This window comes from Leptodactylus fuscus, chromosome 3 (assembly GCF_031893055.1).
Source record: "Leptodactylus fuscus isolate aLepFus1 chromosome 3, aLepFus1.hap2, whole genome shotgun sequence".
Taxonomy (NCBI): Eukaryota; Metazoa; Chordata; class Amphibia; order Anura; family Leptodactylidae; genus Leptodactylus; species Leptodactylus fuscus.
The window spans coordinates 125,291,044-125,314,507 of record NC_134267.1 but is presented as its reverse complement, the minus strand read 5'-3'; the positions used below and the strand labels follow the sequence as shown (position 1 = coordinate 125,314,507).

The following is a 23,464-nucleotide window of genomic DNA, read 5'->3' as shown; positions in this document are numbered from 1 at the left end:
GTAAAGAAGCGCCTGATGGTGCCTTTGATGGTGCAGGAGAAGGAGATAAGACAGAAACAGGGGAGGATGAGGGAGAAGTCAACAAAGTGGCGGAGGCAGATGAAGTGATGTCCTGGCTCGTCCTCTGGAGTGCATCGCCAGCACTGTGAGCAGAGGCAGTGGCATGAACGGCGGGCGACGTTTGTCCTGCCGTTGCTGCCTGCCACTGATTCCATTGCTTGGATTCCAAATGACGGTGCATTGAAGTGGTGGACAGGTTGCTCTTCTCAGGGCCCCTACTCGATTTCGAGAGGCAAATTGTGTAGACGACACTATATCTGTCCTCGGCGCATTCCTTGAAAAAACTCTACACCTTCAAGAAACGTGCCCTCGATGGGGGAGTTTTTCTGGGCTGGGTACAAAAGGGAACATCTTCGGACATTCCGGGTCTGGCCTGGCTTCGGCAAAGCAGCTGACCTCTGCCTCTGGACATGTCTCTGCCTCTAGCTACCCTTTTTGGTGCTGCACCTGCCTCAACATCCACACTACTTTCCCAGCTTGACATCTGCCTTGTCCAGGTGGGGTCGGTGTCCTCGTCGTCCACCACCTCCTCTTCCAACTCCTGTCTCGCCTCCTCCTCCTGCACAATGCGCATGTCAACTGGCTGCCCTGACAGCAACTGCGTCTCATCGTCGTCGATGAGGGTGGGTTGCTGGTCATCCGCCACCAAATCGACCGGAGATGGAATGGAGGAGACTCTAGTGTTTGAGCATCTGGACACAGATACTCGTCTGTTAGGTCCGTGGAATCGCGAAATGGAGGGGCAGGTTGCGGTACAGTCAAAGGAAGGGAGAACAGCTCTGGGGAGCAGGGACAGTTGGGGTTATTGTTCTGGGAAGATTGGGAATTTTGGGTGGAAGGAGGACAAGACTGTTGGGTAAGAGGAGGTAGAGGCTGCCTGGCTGGTGGACAATGTGCTTTAAGCGTTATCCGACAGCCATTGCAAGACCTGTTCCTGGTTCTCGGGCCTACTAATCTTTGTACCATTCAGCCTAGTTAATGTGGAACTTTTGTGCAAAGCGCAGAACTTAGGGCCCGCCTGATGTTAAGGGACACACGCTGGTACAAGGCTCAACTCACCCTAAGTGCCAAAAACACTGCTGGTGCAAGGCTCTACTCATGCCAAGGGCCTCAATCTCTGCTGGTAGCTCAGCTTAAGGTCATGTAACTTTGTTTGGAAGGGCTCATGTTAAGGGCTAGAAAAGTGAATTTTGGAAGGTCTTACCACATATCACACACACACACACACACACTCAAAATGACAGTTAAGGGTGAGGGCTTTTGGAATTCCCATTGCCTATTCCATTTGTGGTTGTCATGGGGAACGTGATTTAAAGGGGTGGTTGTTACTGTTTGTTGAGCTTAAATTGGGGTTTGTGTCCATCCATTTGGGGAGTAAAGAAGGTTTCCAGGTATTTTCCCACTTTGATAGAGGTTTTTTTGAATGTGGAAAGTGTGTAGTTGTTAGGCAGTGATGTTGGGGTAATAGAGGGTCTTTGGTGTGTTAGATGCCCCCAGACATGCTTCCCCTGCTGTCCCAGTGTCATTCCAGAGGTGTTGGCATCATTTCCTGGGGTGTCATAGTGGACTTGGTGACCCTCCAGACACGGATTTGGGTTTCCCCCTTAACGAGTATCTGTTCCCCATAGACTATAATGGGGTTCGAAACCCGTTCGAACACACGAACATTGAGCGGCTGTTCGAATCGAATTTCGAACCTCGAACATTTTAGTGTTCGCTCATCTCTAATAACCACAGCTGGAGCCTGCAGGAAATCTCTTGTGAATGTGGTTATCGTAGGTAAAGCTCTTTTAGTGGAAACTATATTGTGTCCCTTGAGGGGTCATTATGTTATGTGTAGTGCCCACTTATAAAACTTTTAAACAGGGCTCACTAATGTGTTAAATGTATGAAAAAAAACATACTCTTGAAGGTACAAGTAAGCACACACACATACATATACATTGACTTTCATGTGGATTGATCCTTTCCTTTTTCATTATTCAAAAACTACAAGACTAAAAGTTACTTAAGAGATTTGTTACCATAGAAAAGTACGAGGTCAAAGGCTATGTGTCACATAAAGTAATAGCCACAGTGTGGCTCCTGTAGTGTCAGCCAGTGTATCTTTATATAGCGTCATCCACAGTCTGCCATCCTCAATATGCCAAATACAGCCACATTGACCCCCGTTGCCAGACCCCCATTACCAGCTATAACCTGATACAATAAATACTTGCATATAAATCATTACCAATGCTTATAGTGTTATCGTATTTTTTATGTTACAGGGACTGTCGTATTTTCTGGGAAATTTCCTTTACATGTTCATATGTTTTTCAGCAACAGACATATTAGCTCTTAGCAGAGTAATACAGGGAACAGCTCTTGTAAGTATGCCGTAACTTAAAGTGCCAGTGCATGCATCTAAAACAAAGTTATTATAGAAATAAATCATCTGGCTTTCAAAGCATCTCATGAAAATATCAATGCAATCTTATTGTTACAAAGTTATCTATAGCTATGTAAACCAACTATGAAACATAAAATAAATAAAATATGAGCATAAAAGTTCACCTGCATATATCATATATAGATATATACAGTACTAGCAGGAGGACCCGGCTTCGCAAGGGTATATTTCATTTTTTGTTTGTGCAGTGGCCCCATAAGAATTGCTTAGTTTTTCACTGGTGTATTTTGTATGTCGTTTGTGTGTGTCCATAACCGTCATGTGATCATGTGTATCCCAGTTTGGATATCAGTGAAAAACCTCCTATCGGTTGTTCTGGATACCTGGAGTAAAGCTGTGTGAATGTGACCTTGTGTAACAGTGTCATCCACAGCGGCCTGCCCTTTTAAAGCTGACATATAGCAGTGAAGAAAAATGGCTGGATTGCTATGGAAACCTGGAGTAAAGCTCTGATGTGTGGTAGTGTGTGCAGAGGCACGTATCTAATCCTCTGGCGTGTGGTACCATGTGCAGAGTCGTGTATCTAATCCTCCGGAGTTTGGTTCCATGTGCAGAGGCGCATATCTAATACTCTAGCGTGTGGTTCTGTGAGCTTAGGCACGTATCTAATCCTCCAGAGTGTGGTACTGTGTAGAGAGGCACGTATCTAATCATTCAGCATGTGATACTGTGTGCTGAGGCGTGTATCTAATTCTTTGATGCGTGTGGTACTGTGTGCAGAGGCGCATACCTAATCCTCCGGCATGTGATACTGTGTGCTGAGCTGCGTATCTAATCCTCTGATGCGTGTATCTCTGTTTGGATATCAGTGTAGAATTGCGCATGTGGAGTGACCATGTGTGTGGCAGTTGGAATATGAATGAAATACTTGCAGGTTTGTATTGGTTAATGCAGCTGATTGTTTTGCAAATACTGTATCGCCAGAATACTATGTCTGAGAGAGTTGAGGCCCAGTCTTAAACCTTCCTGGACACCAGATGTATCTGTGTGCCAAATTTGGTTAAGATCGGTCAAGTTGTTTGGTCGCGTATAAAGGACAGACAGACATATAGACAGACAGACATAAACAATAGAAAATCCACATCATATGAAGGATCCGCAACTTCTTGGGTACGTATAAAAATTAACTTTTAATCCATGAGTTTAAAATAAGCCAAGAGGGCAAACAAACAAACAAGATATCCAACACATAATGAAGTGAAAAAAGTCAGAAAAAGTGAATAAAAAAACCCGCAACTGACTCGTTTCGGGGTCCTTAAAGCCCCTTAGTCATAGCGCATAGCGCTTTTGTTCTTAGACATAAACAATGTATAGGTCAAACAGCAAGCATAATAGGTATACACATTTTGGTTGATACAATTTAGAATTTTATTCTGAATTGCAAGTTCTCTTATCTTGGATGGAGAAAATAACTATTGTCAAAATAATGATATTTTCCATTATTTTACATATTTGTTGCATGATTGTGATCTCCCAGAGCTTGATGTTGAGCCCTGGAAATCCCATTAGATAATTAAAAAATCCTCTTTCCTCAATCAACTCTATAACCTAGCTGTATTTCTCCCTTATCAAGAACTTGCCCGCAGACTTGGAATCTTGAATCAAGTATCTCAATATACCTTATCCTTCAGATGTGGGCGGCCAACAATAATAGGTTCCCTAGTCCAGAATACAAATGCCTCTTCTGGTCTTCTCCTAAAAACAGGGGTATCCATATCTTCTACAGGGCACCCACAGGGTCATGAGCTTGCAGAGCAAACTTTTTTTTCTTTATGTACTTTGTTCCTGTTGATGCTAGTATAGTTGCTAATAGCTCTTGATGGTAAAAGTCCCCTATAACGGAGTCAGTTGCTTAAAAAGGTTTTTATTTTTATACAAAATTATAATAGAAAGCAAAGACCCCAGTAATAGTGCCATCTGTAAGTCCTCCCTCATGACTTCATAACAGTACCTGAAAGAGAACCGTCTTCACTCAGTAGAGACTGTTTTACCCCAAAAGTGACAATTTTTTTTACAGCCATAAGACCCCCATTAACAATGACAGCTGCATGTCTCATGAACAGGCCTGGTAAAAGGTCCCATAGCAGTGCCCGACAGAGCAACCTTGTGATGGTGACATACAGCCCCTCCATAAAAGTTTCACCAAGCCCCCCACAAGTATGAAGGCCTTATGACTTCCATAACACCTCACTTACGAGTGTGCAGCAGGTTTTGTATTGAACAGGTTTTAAATTGAAGCAGAATTTGTAGTGTGTAGGCGTCAGGCTGTAGCCAGGGCGTTGTGCTGATGTATGATATATCATTATCTGACATGCCCGGTGAGCATGTTACCTGTTCTCTATAGCTTAGGCATAGTTTAAGATTACAACATTTTAATTGATTTCTGTACTATGGCATCATGCACATAAAAAGACCTGTATACTGCAATTTTTTGTGGTTTCCATATATTAAGCTATTTGTTTCTGATAAGCCCTTTAATAGATTTACTAACACAGTGGTTGTGACATACAACTGAGATTCATTTACAGTCATGTCTACATTTATTATACAGGATGGATGCTGGAGCTGTTTTGATGATTTTCATCTCCTCCCTGAGAGCGCAGTCTCTGTCTTCATGCACAGTACACAGTCTCTTTATGACTCCATACAAGCAAAACGACCCCAACTCACTTTACAAGATGGATCCCAGGTCTGGAAGTATTTGCACTGAATCTTTTTATCTTATGCCTGTTTCTTTGGAGATAATCTCCTTACCTAATCGTTCTGAGGCCTAACACAATCCTTGTTTGTACTGTGGACTTACATGCCTGCCTTGTGCCGGCCTTCTTTTCTCTCACATCAGTAATTGTTTGCTTTCCCAGTTTTGTTTCAGGTGGATCGCCATACAATATAGTTTCGAAATCTCTGTCCCCACACGAGATCTTATTAAGCGACATGATTTGCGTAATATGCGTAAACACTGTCTATGGGAAACAATGAAAAATAATGTTTTAAATATTTATTTGACTAAAAATGTAACACTTACGTAATCTCATCCTGACATGTCACTGGGATTGTAATGCTCAGTGTGACGGAAAAAAAAAATCTACTAGCACCATCTAGTGGTCAGTCTTGTTTAGTTCCTATGAAAAATTGTGAAACGTTTTATAATAGTTTTCTTTTGAAAAAGGAGGATAAGTAAAAGAAAAATCTATAATCCCCATAGATAGATATAGATGTTTTGGGTTTGTAGATCTAATCATTATGTTGTTTTAACTCTTTCCTTTCCAGAGTGTCTGATTTAGAAAGAACAAAGGACTTGCAATGTCTATCACCACTGTTCCTTCTAAGTTATGTGCTGCTAAATATTACAAGCCCTAGGGTCTCTTCAGTCGGTGTGCCCTTGGTGTCTGTCGTGTGTTACGGGGGAAATATCATCTACAGGATCATATTTAAACTTGTAGCTTAAGCTAACTGAAGTGTTTTACACAATAGATTGCTTTTATACAGTGGCGTGCAAAATTATGAAAGGCACTGTGAACAGTTAAGCAATTTGAAGATAAAATGATCTTCAAAGGGCATAACATTAAAGATGACACATTCCCAATGTATTTTTTTGAAAAAAAAATAATCATATTTTACATTTTCAAAAATAACTAAAAATGAAAATGACCCAATGCAAAAGTTTGGGCACCCTGCATGGTTAGTACCTTGTAGTACCCGTTTGGAAAATATCACAGCTTGTAAATGGTTTTTCATCCATTCTTCCTTGGAAAAGTCTTCCAGTCCTGTGAGATTCCTGGGTCATCTTGCACACACTGCTTGTTTGAGGTCTACCCACAGATTTTCAATGATGTTCATATCAGGGGACTGTGAGGGCCCTGGTAAAGCCTTCAGCTTGCACCTTTTTAGGTAGTCTATAGTGGATTTCGATGTATGTTCAAAATCATTATCAATTTTAGAAGCCATCCTCTTTTCAATTTCAGATTTTTACAGATGGTGTTGTGTTTGCTTCATGAATTTGCTGAAATTTCATTGAATCCATTCTTCCTTCTACCTGTGAAGTGATCCTCATGCCATTGGCTCCAACAAAATCCTAAAGCATGATTGATCCACCCCCATGCTTAATGGTTGGAGAGATGTTCTTTTCTAGAGATGAGCGAGTATTCGATCGAATACTACGGTATTCGAAATACTCGTACTCGATCGAGTACTTCTAGCTGTTTGAAGTTAAGATTCGATGCAGAACCAGCGTTGATTGGCAGAATGCTATACATTGCCAATCAACGCTGGTTCTTCTCTTACCTTTAGAAGTCTTCTGCCTGTGCAGCGTCCCCGCGTCCTCTTCCGGCTCTGAATTCATTCTGCCAGGCATCGGGCCTGGGCAGAGCCGACTGCGCATGTCCGCTTGTAGTGCGGGCATGCGCAGTTGGCTCTGCCCAGGCCCGATGCCTAGCAGAGTGAATTCAAGGCTGGAAGAGGACGCGGGGACGCTGCACAGGGAGAAGAATCAAGCCCGACCCTCACTCATGGACTTGGTAAGTAGAATTTGATCGAATGTTGCGTACCCCTGAAACGAGCATTTCCCCCCATAGACTATAATGGAGCTCGAAACCCGTTCAAACAGTCGAACAGTGTGCGGCTGTTCGAATCGGATTTCGAACCCAGAACATTTTACTGTTTGCTCATCTCTATTCTTTTCCTGAAATTCTGTGTCCTTTTTTCTTACCTTTGATCATTGTGGCTAAATAGTTCTATTTTAACCTCATTGGTCCACAGGACTTGTTTCCAAAATGCATCAGGCTCGTTTAGATGTTCTTTTGCAAACTTCTGATGATGAATTTTATGGTGAGGACATAGGAGAGGTTTTCTGCTGATGAATCAACTATGAAGGCCATATTTGTGCAGATGTCTCTGAACAGTAGAACAATGTACCACAACTTCAGAGTCTGTTAAATCTTCCTGAAGGTCTTTTGCAGTCAAGTGGTGGTTCTGATTTACCTCTCTGGCAATTCTACAAGCAGCTGTCTCTGAAAATTTTCTTGCTCTTCCAGACCTTATCTTGACATCCACTGGTAACTTCCATTTCTTAATTACATTTCCAACTGAGGAAAGGGCAACATGAACATGCTTTTCTATCTTCTCATAGCCTTCTCATTGGAGGAGTAGCTATCGGGGTTAGAAGGGACAGCTCTTGCAATGCAAAGGTTGAAAACCCCTAAAGTCGCAAGGGTTAAAACTGTGCCTTATCATTTCAATATTGTCTTTTAGTGTACAGAAATGTTAAAAAGCTATTTAGAAAAAGAATTATATACATGATAGAAAATAAATATCTTTCTTGTGTTTTAACAGATTGCAGTGCAACCCAGTTGCAACCTATTTCTCACTGTCTCAAAATCTGGATTCCAGAGGCTACCAAAGGATATTCTGGCTATCTTCAGAGCGGTTTCCTTGTGCTTTCCAGATCAAACAATGATTCTCAAGGCCAAACTTACCAGCCTTGGCTTCAAAGGCCCAAAGTCTCTTGCTACAAGACTACAACTCATCTCAAAACTGCTTAAGGAGCAACTGTTAGTCTTTTGGAATTTACATTTTTCATTATATTTTCAATTTGTGTCTGACAGATGACATTGTAGGCCTTTATTCTACATATTTATAGTTTAACCACATATTGTAGAGATGCCCTGCTCACCATTGTTAATAGAGTTTGGTGCTCTTACCCATGTAATAATAATTCATGGAAAGTAATAAGCAATTTTGAGAAGTCCAAAACCGGGCACTGAATATGTTTACAAATATGTTTACATAATATTGTGTGTAGAACCAGACATGTTGGTCGGAAGGCTTGATCTTTAGGCATTATATCATGGAGACACAGATAAGAAAACATCTTTTAACAGAAATGTCTGGAATTTAATGTGAGGTTGTTTATATAGTCTACACCAGGCTTCTGTAAAAAACAAACTCAGCCCTCACCAGTTAGGCAGCGTGCACACTACGCAGGCCGCTCGCCATAATTGATATAGTAAAAAGAACTAAAAATTCAACTAACCCCTTTCTCATAGAACACATATAAAAATAAAGTAAAACACATTAGGCATCTCCGTGTCTGAAAATGCCCAAACTATAAACTTATAAAAACATAAAAAATAAGAAAACCTGAACACCTGATTTTTCACTGTTTCTCCTCTCAAAAAAAGATATAATAAAAAGCAATCAAAACATCAGACATTCCCTAAAATGAAAAATAATATAAAACAATTAATAATATAAATAAAAAGTATATTTGGGTATGCAAAAAAGATGCATTATGCAGTCCCATTTCCAGAAATATCAAAAAGTTAGGGGTGTCGGAATATGGCAAAACCACTCATTGTTTTTTTTCAAAGTTTTATTTTTTTTAAGGTATAAATTTGGTATTGCCGTAATTGTAACAACTATCAGAATACAGGTAAGGGCTCGTTCACATCTGCGCCCGGTCTCCGTTATGCAGGTTTCTGTTTCCTGCATAAAACAGAGCAGGAGACGGGAACCTGCAGGAGTCTTTCTCACCCATTCATTTGAATGGGTGAGAAAGCTGTCCGGCCGTGAGCGGCAGTGAGCATTTTACGCTCTCTGCCGCGAAACCGCGTTTATAATCTGGACACAGAGTCGGACACGCAGTACTCTGTGCCCGGATTAAAAAAAACGGTTTTGCAGCGGAGCACATAAAACGCTCACCGCTGCTCACGGCCGGACCCGGTCTGTGCTTTCCGTCTTCTTGCAAGTAGAAGACGAAAAGCACAGAACGGAGTGCTGAACGCAGGTGTGAACCTAGCGTAAGGCTTGGTTCACACATCAGTATGCCATCCGTCCGTTTGAATTCAGTTTTAGACTTTAAAAACGGACTGATGCACATACTGATTGTATACTGACACCTTTTTATGCTGATAGGGGATTAAAAGTAGAAAATTGTAAACAGAGTAGAGATAAGGACATTTATTATATGTGATAAGGACATTTATTATATGTCCTTATCTCTACACTGTTTACAATTGCTACTTTTAATCCCCTTATCTGTCCTCTAGGGGACTGACAGCGCAATCAGTATGCGTATCAGTCCGTTTTTAGTCTCAAACTGAATTCAAACGGACGGATGGTATACTGATGTGTGAACCAAGCATAAACATGTTATATTGACTACACAATGAACAATGTAAAAACTATAAGAATATGGCACAAATGCAGCCATTCTCTACTTCCATTCTGAATTTTATACACACATATAGGACTTTACGTAGATAAGTACTATAAACCACGGTTGGAGACATACAGTTATGTGCATTAAATAATAGCAAAACATTTTTAACTATTTTGACTTAGTGATTTTATTTTTTTGTAGACCAGAGGAACATCACTGTCATTTTAGTTTGCAATCTATGCTGGAAGTCATACACCGGGCAGTTCAATGTCGAGACATGGAAAAGATGATTAATAATCATATGGAGAGTGAGGGAGGAAGATTCTCTCGATCTAGCAGTGTTATGTCATATCATCCTTTTACAGTATTTCCAACAAGTAAGATGATTCCTGATAAATTGCATCTCATAATGTATAATATTCACATATTCACAGAAGAGGAAATGATTGAACAAGGCCTATCACTTATTAATGTATAACATACCAACAAGTTACCATTGAAACAGACACTGTAATGTGGTTAATGATAATCTTGTAGACCTAGTGGAAAAATCAGTCTATGACCTATGGTGGTCTGGAGATGAAACAAGTGCATGTCCATCTGTTGTCCACTTCTGCATGCCGAGTAATTTAATCTTAATTGAATTGTCTGAGTTAGGTTCCTCTACAAGTAGCACTATACATTAAAAATATGCATTCATCATATTGTATGTCAATTCTGACTGAAAGCGATGTCTTGAAGGCATTATTCCCATTGGATGATATCTAGTTTTACACTGTGACCGTATAATAAGCAGATTGCTAAGAGAACATTTAGAATACTTCACACATGCCATACAGTCTTGTGTTCTGTCTTTTCTCTGGCTGGAATTAATCATCTCTACCTCTACAGGGTTCTTAAGAATTGGAAGTTTAAAGACAAGTGAGATCTCTAGTTGGGGTTCATGACTAGTGTTGAGCAAATAGTATTCGATCGAATACCTCGCTCCCAAGGGGTTAAGCGCATCAAATATTCACTGCGCTTAACCCCTTGGTGTTTGGCCGCTTACATGCATTCCTATGGGAGCAAGGTATTCGACGAATACTATTCGCTCATCTCTATTCATGACCAAAAAAACAGACATTACACAGCCTTGTCGTGTGAATAATGCTCTCAACATAGGGTGGCTATATGCATGCAATCTCCACGGTCTCATTACATATAAGCCTTATTCACATTAACGTGAAAAACGTCCATCTCACAGCCGCTTTCAAAACACATTGGGGTTAATTTATCATGCTTTGGCTGCCAATTTTCTGGCATGAAATGTCGCCATTTTTTTCACGTGTTTAATTTTTTTGCAAAAAATTCTGCTTTCTCATTTTTTTCCCTGCTTGCCATGTTGCAAGAAAGTGAGCAGAGTGGGTGGGGATGAAGTCAAATCAGGGTGGGGACACCTCAGCCTGACAAATTTACTATAACTAAGTGGTCATTCACACAACGTTTTGTGGCACTGATTTGGCCACAAAACTTGTGTAAAAAAAGAAGCGCTGTAAAACTGAGTCTCATTGAGTTCAAAGGGTTCCGTCTTACGCGCGCTGTCCATTGAACAAAAAAGCCTCCCATTGAGTTCAATGGGTAGTGCGCGTAAGACGGAACCATTTGAACTCAATGGGACTCAGTTTTACAGCGCTTCTTTTTTTACACGAGTTTTGTGGCCAAATCAGTGCCCAAAACTCAGTGTGAATGGACCCTTAACCAGAAAACGGGCAGACAGGGCCTCCCACATTGAGTCTGAATTATTAAAAGACTGTAGCCTCTTAATAATTCTGGAGCATCTTGCACCAACTCACAAATGGATTAAGACTGGTGCGCAAAGCACATCCCACATTATTCACATATCCCATACACATTCTAAGTTTGTTTCTTTTTACGTCTCCATCAATAGAATGAAGTATATGAGAGACTCATGAAATCAGCTGCTCCATGAATACAGAACAGCTATGAAAAAATGGACTATTTAATCAGTTTTTCGTGGCTGGTCCTTCCACCAGCGCTTTGCACAGAAAGTTTGCAGAGGTTACCTCTGTGGACTTTCTGCTTCACTTATACTTATAGAGAAACTGCCAGTGTTTCTGTAGGTATAATTGACATGTTGTGATTTCCAAAACCGCAGCGTTTTTTTTAAAAAAATTGCAGTGTGTCAGCTGCACGTATTTAACTGTAAAGTTGGGAGGGGATTTGTTAGAATGCCATCCACTTTGCTGTAACTGTAAAATGCTGCATTTGTTTCCACAGGGTTTATGCCATGTGGGGCCTCTGCCTAAGATATTGTATCACATCGATCAGCAAACAGGTGTAATGCAGTGTCGCTGCCACACAATGATACCCTATGGGCTAGTTCACACGGGGTCTTTTGGCAGCGGATTTTGATGCAGAATCCACCTCAAAATCCGCTGCCAAAAATGGCTCATATTGACTTCAATGGGAGCCGCTCGCTTCTTTTTTCCACTAGCTAGTAGTGGAATCAGCCACGGCGTCCGTGGAACGAGGCTCCGGCCCTTTCATTTGGGCCTAATCCCGAGCGGAATGCCGCGACAGAATGTATACACACGAAGCTCCGTGTGAAGGAGCCCTTAGTCTGTGCGTCAGAACTTTTTACATTAATATGTGAAACAGGCTAAATATACTTTTTGTTGCTACTATATCATGTTCTTGTTTACTGCTCTGCTGGGTCTGTAACCATTAGCTGGATAGATCAAGCTGGAAATCTGCTCATTTCATTTACTGGCTGGATGGCAGCAAATCCAAGACATTATACACATTGTGATTATCCCACTCTTGAAGCTCACATTAAGACAATGAATGTAGTCATCAATAGAATAGGTAACAAATTATTTATAAATTGTATGTTCTTGGTTTTCTCTTATTCAGGTCCTGTGTCTAGTTTAAAAACTGGTAAAAGTGCAGACAGAAATAAGAAAGTTGTCTCAAATAATCCAGGTCTTGCTGCTGCAAAGGAAAGCCATGCCTTGATTGTCGATTCACTGCAAGATGTCATTGGTCCAAGAATGTCTGGCGATGTAAGTAGCAGAAGGTCAGAATGATATTAGTTTAATAAACTGGATTCGTTGACTGGTGAAAGCTAGAAAGGTATGTAAGGGCTCGTTCACATCTGCGCCCGGGAGTCCGTTCTGCAGGTTTCTGTTTACTGCACAAATTAGGGCAGGAGACGGAAACCTGCCGGCATCTTTCAAACCCACTCATTTGAATGGGTTTGAAAAGTGTCCGTCTGAGAGCGCCGGTGAGCGTTTTATGCTCTCTGCGGCGAAACTGTTTTTTTTTTAAAACCGGACACAGAGTACTGCATGTCCGACTCTGTGTCCGGTTTTAAAAAAAACGGTTTTGCCGTGGAGAGCATAAAACGCTCATCGGCACTTACGGCCAGACTCAGTATGACAGGTTTCCGTCTTCTGCATGCAGAAGACGGAAACCTGAGAACTGAGTGCTAGAATTCCATCCACTTCGCAGGTACTGTAAAATGCTACCTTTTTTGCTGCGGCATTTACTCTACATGGGGCCCTGGCCTTAGACTAAGGCCTATTGTAGCGGGCTGCAACAAAAATGCACTGTGGGAAAAAATGTGTGACAATGCATCACAGTTTTTCCTGCAGCACTTTTCACAGTAAGTCCGCAGAGGTTTTTCTACTGTTTTATAGGGAAACTGTCGGTGTTTCCATAGGTATAATTGAGATGCTGCAATTTCCAAAACAGCAACAGTTTTGGAAATCACAGCTTTTCCGCAGCACATATTTTTCTGCAATGTGTGGAAGGGATGTGACTTTCTGTAAAAAGCAGTGCAGGAAAATCCGTGCGGGAAACGCATTGTGTTTTTTGTTTTTTTTTTTACTGCGGCCAGTATTTGAGTTCTTAAACTTAAAGTGTTTAATTCAGAAAGTTCCAGAATTATTTCTAGTAGTAAAGCAGTCATATGTTTCATCAAAGTGACAGGTACCATGCCCCCTTTTGAAACCCTGCCCCTTGTGGCCAAAACACTTCTCGTCAACAGGCCCCTTTCTGCCCCCTTTCCTCTGTGTTGTGACAGGTCCCCGCCCTCCTCCAACCCTCTCACACCCCCCACTTTCTACTCTGTGCACACATTCCAAAGTTCAAGAATATGATTGTCCTCGAAAATGTAACTGTCTCTGGAATGCAGTGTCAGTTTGATCATGTCATATAATCAAGTTTAATTTCCCACCCCAATTCAAAACCAGCATTACATTCTATTATACAACGCTTATTGTAAAAAAAAAACAAAACACTAACCTTCTCTTTTTTAGCTACATTAGGCTGTGCTGGCTATATTACATTGGTGTGTAAGGGTTGTATAGTTAGGTGTGATGCTATATTACATCAGGGTGTAAGGGGTGTATAGTTAGGTATGGTGCTATATTACATCGGGGTGTAATGGGATGTATAGTTAGGTGTAGTGTGGCGATTAAAATTAACATGATGCATCTCTCATATCACGTATTAGGAGCATGTGCCCTGCCTAGCTATACAGTCAGGTAGAGACATGCCGGGACATGTCTTATGAGATGTCTATGCATTACATTATTATGGTAGATGCTAAAACTCCTATCAACTTCTAAGTTAAAGGGGTTGTCCCATCACAAGAATCCTATCTATACTGCTTGTTAATGTGGATGTAAGACTTTTCCTAAAAACAATGCTTCAGCAAAACTGCTTTGTTTGTCCACTATCTTACTTTATTCAATTCTTTGTGGCCACAGCCCTGACTTAGCTGCTCATGAGTCAAATGATGTATCTGCTTCTCTCAGAGGGGAGGGAGGAGGGGCTAAGTGCACGGGAGTGAGCCTGTGTATCTAGCTATTCCTGTGTCTACACCACGTGACCTAGCTTCCTGCTATCAGATAGGGGAGAGGAGCTGCTTTCATTTCTTCTGTTCTCCCAGTTATCAGGCTAGCTAACTCATTTCTGTTCATTATGGCAGAGACAGGCAGTCTCTGTATGTAACACAGAATGGAGTTGCTGCTGCCTGTACTTCATAGTCCAATATGGGTGGGCGGAGCTACATGTGAATTTGGGGGCGGAGCTAAATGGCAGGTTGCATGTAAAACCCCGCCCACCAAATGATGCAAGAAACCAGGAAGAAAGAAGATTTTACAGCAGTAAAGACTGATGAGTATGTGAGGTGGGAATACCCCTTTAATGATTGTATACAGAAGCACAGACAGACAAAAATGCAAAGTTTATTCAACAGATAAAGTGTTACAGCGCATATAAATAAAAAAAAAGTTAGCAGAATTACAATATACAATAGTATGCACATGATCAGTATTTACAATTTACAAGCTTAACCAAGAAGATTGTAGCATGGTGAACTGGCAAAAATGCAAAGTTTTAAAAAGCTTATTCAGCAGATCAAAATACTACACTATACAATAAAAGGGCTGACTCATCACAAGAATGTAATTAAATGGCTTTATCCAACATCTGAACCATGGGTGATAAGATTGGGTGGACCCCAACCAGTCTAATACTTGAATACTTTAATACTAAAATGTTTCTTACTGGTATATTCCTTTTATCAAGCTAAGAGGTAAACTATAGGAGGAAAAGTAAAAGACCAGGTACATTAAATGAGGAATGATGTACCCAGAATAGATTTTAGAGGAGACTAGACCCAAGTCTAACAAGTGAGTTTATACTTCTGATGCAGAGCTTTAGATAATAATTTTTTGTCTACACTTTCATATAGCACTGTCTACCACTGTTATAAATGTGAGGTTCTTAGGGGGCGTTCACACTACCGTCGGTGTCCGACATGTAGTGTCCGCTCCTAGTGTCCGCTCAAAATCTGTCGCGGACACTAGGAGCGGACACTAGATGTGTCCGTGACACCTGTCATTCACTTTAATGGGCATCGGGTGCGTTCTTTTGCACTCCGTGCCCGTCCTTTCCTGTCCGCAAGAGAAGATGTCCGACTTCTCAAGCGGACAGAAGAACCCTGCATGCACCTAATACAAAGATGGACTTACTGACATGTCTACATAATGCTAGTTCAAATCGTTTTAAACACGTCTTATATATGCTATTTAGAGATTATTCCTTTGCGTCCACTGGCTATGTTCACTTCAGTCCTGGCTTCTGTTGCTCTGTATAAGAGCAAAACAATGGAAGTGTCTGATGTTTAAAATGACAAAGCCCAAAAAATCCCATTGTCAATGGGGCACATCTAGTACAGATGTTCACTTGGCTTTACAGAAATGTCTAAAAATATATACCTATATATTTATACATATCATTCACTCGCATTACAAGTACTCTATAGAGTATACCTACTGTATTACATAAGTGGACATTACTTATATACATGACTAGATCTATACATATGCATATACAGATGTAGTATAGTATTTTCCTCTTAGGAACTTAACTAAGTGTTACTTATAACTGTTCTCTCTTTTCAGGTTACCCACTTTTCCCATGCTGGTCCTCAGTTCCATTGGGGACCAGAAATGTTATGCTACTTTTGCATGTTTACTTATACTGTTCTTACTATGTACTGTAACATGTGACTTTTTAGTATTTTATTGGCATTACCAAATGCCCCTCTAGGGACACATCACCCTAGATTTCCTTTGGTTCTGGACCCTTTGGGGAAAGAACCCATATGTTCTTAATCACTTCTACCTTGACAGTGGCACGTCTCCTACCTCTATGGGACAACATACGATACTCATTGGGTTATCTTCCCCTACCCTTAGATTATGGCTGCTAAAATGAATCTCTGCTCTTTTAAAGTAAGAGGTCTGAATGTACCCCCAAAACTGTCTCAAATCCTCAAGTACCTGCACAAGCAGCAATGCTTTAAGAAACACACTTCAAAACAGAGAAAATCCCTTGTCATCCCACATGAGACTTCATGTCCTGGTACCACATCACACTAAATCGGCCAGGGGGATTAGCATCATTATCTCTAAGCATAACCCTTTCACTCTTAAAGCACAACTCTTTGCCCCTGAGGGACAATATATTTTTCTTAAGGGTCCAGTTGCAAAAAACAGTCTATACCTTTGCTAACCTCTGTTTCCTGAACCAATCCCAGATCTCATGGCTTGTCCAAATGTTAACCAACCTCTAAGACTTTACAGAGGGTGTTCTCATAGCCAGTGGTGACTGGAATCTTCCTCTGTATCCTATTCTGGACTCCACCAGCTCCAGGAGTGCCTCCATCAGAACGCTAGTGTCACTCAACAAGACACTTGCCAACTTCCATCTGATTGACGCCTGGCAGTTATCCCACCCCTTCCGCTCAGCGACCACACATACTATTGACTATCTCTTTCTGCAGCAGAAATCTCTAGACCTAGTGACTGACACATTAATTGGCAGCATCCTTCTGTCCGACCACCCCTTGTATTTCTCACAAATGGGACGTCTCCGAAGGAGACCATCTCTGGAAGTTAACTGACATGGTACTAAATGACCCAATTCACATGAATAAGCCACTAATAAAACTGACATCACTGGCCCTATCATCTGGGAGGCACACCACACTCTTATTAGGGAAGAACTAATATCCCCGAGCACACTCATTAGAAAGACTACACAGAAAGCATCGGATAATCCCTTATCCCGCATTGCGCTGTTGGAGTGTACTCACAAACAATCATAAGCACAGAGTACTCTATATGAGCTGACATTAACAAGAGACAAAATTAAGGCCAACTTTTTTTTAAACCTCCAGGTGTAAGTTTTATACATGTGACAGAGGAAATAAGATTATGTCTGCACTCATCTATAAAACAAAAAGAAAAAATGTTCTTAAAAGAGACCACCCAGGCTCACAAAGTCACGTTCAGCACTACTGAACACATTGCCGAAGCTTTTCATGATTTCTATCACACACGCTACAATGTAAATCAATACTCAGAATCCTCTGCCCCTACTCCTTATGCTGCTAGTTCACATTTGATGGAGTCCTTCCTTGACTCTATCCATCTGGCGAAACTCTGTGTCAAAGATGGGCTTTCCCTGCTGCGTCCCTATATTGACAAAGAATTAGCTGAAGTACTGCCAACCATCCCAATGGGGAAAAGCTTGGGGCTGATTGGACATTTGATCCAGTATTACAAGACCTTTCAATCATTACTGTTACTACACTTTACATCTCTATGTAACTCCCTCTTACAGGGCCACCGACTCCCTTCCGAATCTTTAGAAGCATTTATCACTATCCTTTCTAAGGATGGTAAGGATCTGAAACCTTGTAGCAGGTATAGACCTATTTCCTTTCTCAACAACGACCTTAAGTAGTCGGCGAAAGCACTGGCCCACCGTTTATCTCCCCTCACTTATAGCAAAAGAACAAGCCGGACTTATATGCAATAATCAGGGAAGGGATAATACATGGAGGTAGCCAGACTGATCAAGCAAAATCAGCAAAGACCCCCTTACCCTATTAGGCACTGATGCCGAGAAGGCCTTTGACAAGGTCAACTGGTCCTTTCTCTCTGCTACAATGAAAAGATTTTAGAATTCCTGAAATTCCAGGTAGTCTCTTACACATCTGGTGGCGATGCCCTGATCTGACCCTTCTGGGACAAAATGCTACACCACAAATCTAATTTGCTCCACGCAAACCCCTTCCTCACCTGAACATATTATGTTATGGCTTCCCCATAAACACTATAAACACAGAAAAATGATTGCACTAGCCACCTACTACAGCCAAGCTCCTGATTCCTTCTCATTCCTTCTCTCTTCCCTCCTCACAGTGGGTCTCTAAGATTAGTGATATATTCTGGATAGAGGAGCTTGGAATCCCATGACCAGATTGATCTTTCTGAAAACGTGGACCCTGTGGTTATCCACAAAACAGTCACATAGTTGGATACCCAAACTCCATATATGTCAATATCCTACTGTATTTTCCAATAGCCTTCAGCACGCAAACTTCACATTTGGCAGCCCAGCTGCACTACACATCTGCCTCCATAATGACCCATGGACTTTACATTCCCCCCATACTAGTACCAATCATAGGTATCTACCTTCAGGCTGCATTGTTGTTTTTCTTTACTGCCCCCTCTTTTCCCCTGCTACAGTTCCTTCTCCCTGCTCCCACCTGGTTCTAACCCCTTCTCCTTCCATTACTCTCCTCACCACTCCCCTTCTACATTCCCTACCTTACACTCTCTGCTCCTCTCCCTCTCCCACCATTTCCCCTCCTTTTTTATCCCCCCACTGGACTCCTAACGGCAGTCACCCTGTTATATTGTAACTTGTACCCTGTTGTACAAAAAAAAACAAAAAAATTGAGTAATGTGTTTATCACGTAACATTGCATTTGACTATTTGTTATTCACTGCATATACTCAATAAAAACAGTTTTAAAACAAAACAAGCTACATAAGTTAAACTATATACAGTTACATCAATTACTGCTCACAGATATGTCTAAAGACATATATACATAAATATGGTTATATACAGATGGAACAGTCTGTAAGAGCAAGTCTGGCATATTCCATATGCCAGAACTCTTAGCAGAAGAAATGACAGGTAGAGTCTTCCTCCACTGCGCCACCAATGATTTTGTTCATTGTAGGCAGGAGCATAGGGGGCTGGTATGGATGGAGGAGGCAGTTGCTGCGTAGCATTTCAGGTGAAAATCCAAGACAATCCAATTAACTGACAATCCAAGTTAATTGCCTGTCACCACAATACAACATCACAGGCAGTAGAGCAATTCAACTGTGATCTGTAAATCTGTTAAATCTGAGCAATCTTGGCTCAGGCTAGAAACATGCCAGAAATCTTAGCAGGAGCTGTCCATCAATTCAAATGAATTCCCAGGCAGTGCCTACCACCTCCTCTACCCAGCCCTGATCAGACCACGTCTGTTGCTGCATACAGTGACAAACAAATCATTAGTGGCACAACAGAGGAATTACATATCATAGTGATCATCAAACATTGTGATTGGCCCACGTGAATTTAACGCCAAAGCACAGGGCTGTGGAGGCTGCTAGGGTCTACTATGTTTTGGATTTACTTTGATTTTAACACTGCTCTAACACTACCGGTATGAATATTATCCTTGTAGTGTGACATCACTGTGTCACAATAGTGGATGAAATCATAGTGGGGCGACTGCTACTGATAGTTGCCACTGCCTTCCTATTATTCAGTGCTTTGGGGCTAAACTCAAATGAGACAAAAAGTCAAATCATAACTGTAGTGGCTAATACCGACTATATACAGTATACACAATGCATACACCTTACACACACTATTTTGATATACGTATTACTTACATACTTATATATGTATATATAGACATTCATATATGGACATATACACACCATAAAAATTTATAATTCTAAATAGCCACTATTACAGACATGACTAATATATTCTCATAAAATAAAGATATGCACATATTACATATATGTATACATGGATATGAAGATCTCCCATATGAACATTACATACAGGGTGCCTTGATACAATTTTCATTTTGTTTTGTCCTTTTTTTTAAAATAAAAAAATAAGACCATGTAAGTTAGACTCCAACAACATTTATGTTAAGATGGAGAACCCAAGAGGGTGATGGTGGAAGGGGGGATGCAGAGCTACAAGTATAAGCAAAGTTATTATTCATTAATCCCATCACAGGATGAGAGCAACGGACATTAAATGACAGTTGTAAATGGACTCCTCCTGTCTGTCTGCATTCACCCCAATGTATAAACATAATGGGAGCTTTCTTCTGTCATGTTTTTCAGTTTTCTGACGGCAGAAAAGTTGTGCATGCTCCATGGCAAAAGTAAAGAAATATAACAGAAGACAGCGACCATCATGTTTATTCATTAGGATGAATGCAGACAGACAGGAGGGGTCCATTTACATCTGTCATTTAATGTCCGTTACTGTCATCCTATAATGGATGGCAGCAAAAAACATTGGTAGTGTGACTATAGCCTTAGACTCTGTTCACATTACATTTGAGGCACACACATCTGGTAACATTGCTGCCATAAACCTCTGGTGGATATATCGCCTATACATCACTATTGTACAAATATATACTGAGGTTTACATTTCAGGTTGTAATTTCCTATAAAGTAAAAATAATCATACCATCTATATACTGACTGCAGGTATATAGCAGCCAAGTTTTTTTATATCTTTGAGCCTATAGGTCGAGTTCTCTTAACTATGTGGAATAGCAGAGCTGACTGCGTTGTTCTGTCTGCCCTATAACAACACAAAACTAACTGAGCAGAGAAAACTGATGAAAACTGATTCCACCGGCCAGAGGAAGAAATATTACAGAAATGTGTTGTATTTGTTATATAAATGAGCATAAAAATGTACAATGAGGTTCATGTGAACAGAGGCTAATACTGGTCATTACTGATACATCACCCCATCCCCCACCTCCCCCCATACATTATGTATACTATGTGTAATATATGATAGGGTCTTCAGTATTAGGATGAGACCCCGCTCTCTTACCAAAGACGTCCCCCTGAGCAGAGCCGAGCACTCACCTCCATCTCCATCACCCAGGAACTAACACCAGTCAACTGATTTTTCAAACTCAGATCCTGCAATCCTATTGGCTGTAAGTGGCTGCAGTTACCATGGTGACATAAACAACTGAGGATTTAACTCTTTAAGTGCCAACTCTGTTTTATTATTAAAGCCTTTTATAACTTCACATCCATATTGCTGTATTAGGGCTTGTCTATTGCAGGATGACATATCCTGATTGACTTTTATTAACACTTTGTAGGGAGTGGAATGTGAAGGAACAGCAAATCTACCATTGATATTGTATTTAAAATTTTCCACTGTTCACCGTATTAAATTTAGTCAATGTAAGCAGCATTTTTCTTTACACGTTTCGTGCAGAAACCACATGCACCCCCAGGGCCGCCGATAGGCCAGTATTACTGGTACTGGCGTCAGGGGCCCGGCCAAATTGAAAACTGGTGGGGGCCCGGTTTTGGCCCGCCACCGTGTGCCGGCCCCCTGGCGCCTGCACCAGTCATTCAGGGCCGGCGTCAGCGCAGGGCATAGTCGGGCAAGTGCCGGGGCCCACAGAGCCTCTTGAGGCCCCCGGCACTTGCCCGCCCCAGCACTTGCCGGTCCCGATTTCAGCTGATCGGCGTCCGTCGGACGCCAATGAGCTGAATACTTACGCGATTAAAGCAGGAGCTGTGACAGCTCAGCTCCTTCTTTGAACACTGCTGTCCGGCTTCGGCGTCTGTAGGCGCGATGTGATGACGTCATCACATCGAGCCTAAATTATTTCAGTGGCGTGAGAGCGGAGCGGCGGGTGACACGAAGCGATGGAAGAGGTAAGTGAAGGGGCCCATGAAACAGGGGGGCAAATGAAGGGGAGGGGGGGGAACGGCATGGCACTGTGGAAGATGAAGGGGGTGGGGAGAGCATGGCATGACACTGGGATGAAGGGGGGGGGAATGGCATGACACTGGGGCAGATGTAGGGGGGAGAATGGCATGACACTGGGATGAAGGGGGGGGGAATGGCATGACACTGGGATGAAGGGGGGGGAATGGCATGACACTGGGGCAGATGAAGGGGGGGAATGGCATGACACTGGGGCAGATGAAGGGGGGGTAATGGCATGACACTGGGATGAGGGGGGGGGAATGGCATGACACTGGGATGAAGGGGGGGAATGGCATGACACTGGGGCAGATGAAGGGGGTAATGGCATAACACTGGGGCAGATTAAGGGGGGGAGAATGGCATGACACTGGGGCAGATGAAGGGGGTGGGGAGAGAACGGCATGACACTGGGGCAGATGAAGTGTGTGGGGGGGAACGGCATGACACTGGGGCAGATGAAGGGGGGGAGAATGGCATGACACTGGGGCAGATGAGGGGGGAACGGCATGACACTGGGGCAGAGACGGGGGGACATGAAACTGTGGGCAGTTGAAAGGGGGAGAACAGCATGAAACTGGGGACAGAGATGGAGGGGGGACATGAAACTGGGGGCAGAGGAAGGGTGTATATGAAACTGGGGGAGAGATGGGGGGGTATATAATTTACAGGTGACTGTAGGAGGATTATACTGTGTGGGAGCACATGAAAAATGAATGGGCGGAGTCAACAGAAAAGTGGGCGGGGCTAAATTTGTCGCGTGGGGGGGCCCAGACACGTAGGCTGTATGGGGCCCCAAAATTCCTGATGGCGGCCCTGTGCACCCCAATCTATTCTATGGGATCTGTGGATTTCCTTAGGTAACTGCTTTTTTATGCATATCGGTTTCCATTTGGGGGTCCCCAAGCAGACTCCCCGAACGGAAACCCGAATGTAAATGTGAATAGGGCCTAAGATTGAGGTCCTATCCTTTAACACCTGGGATCAAATGTTTGAAGAGAAGCAGTGTTTGGAAAAGCATGGTCTTGTCACTGAAAAAAAGCACAATGTTATACATTATACAGTAGCTGTGCTTGCTGTTGCTGTTCAGCCCCATTCAATTGAATGGGACTGAGCTTCAAACTGACCATATGACTGATGAGCATAGTGTTACATGGCCAGCAGTTGAAGTGGATAGATTGGCCTCAGCAGTCACATGTGTCATAGGACTTGCGGCCAGGAAAATCACAACCATTAGCTAATAAGTTGATAGGGGTTTTAGCATCTACCATAATAATGTAATGATAGACAACCAACCAAAAATAAGCAACCTAAAGTATATGCGTAAATGCATGGGTTCCTTTTAAACTATACCAAGCCCTAAA

At 42.0% G+C, this 23,464-nt stretch overlaps 1 protein-coding gene across 1 annotated transcript in view; it reads left to right on the top strand.

Annotated features, from left to right (window-relative positions):
- Nucleotides 1-23,464, top strand: part of LOC142197756 (uncharacterized) — a 234,218-nt gene that overhangs the window by 109,947 nt on the left and 100,807 nt on the right. The window contains exons 46-50 of the mRNA XM_075268284.1: nucleotides 2,331-2,429; nucleotides 5,064-5,201; nucleotides 7,844-8,061; nucleotides 9,873-10,048; nucleotides 12,585-12,733. Of these exons, the coding sequence (XP_075124385.1) occupies nucleotides 2,331-2,429; nucleotides 5,064-5,201; nucleotides 7,844-8,061; nucleotides 9,873-10,048; nucleotides 12,585-12,733 (780 nt within the window). The remainder of the gene's footprint in view (nucleotides 1-2,330; nucleotides 2,430-5,063; nucleotides 5,202-7,843; nucleotides 8,062-9,872; nucleotides 10,049-12,584; nucleotides 12,734-23,464) is intronic.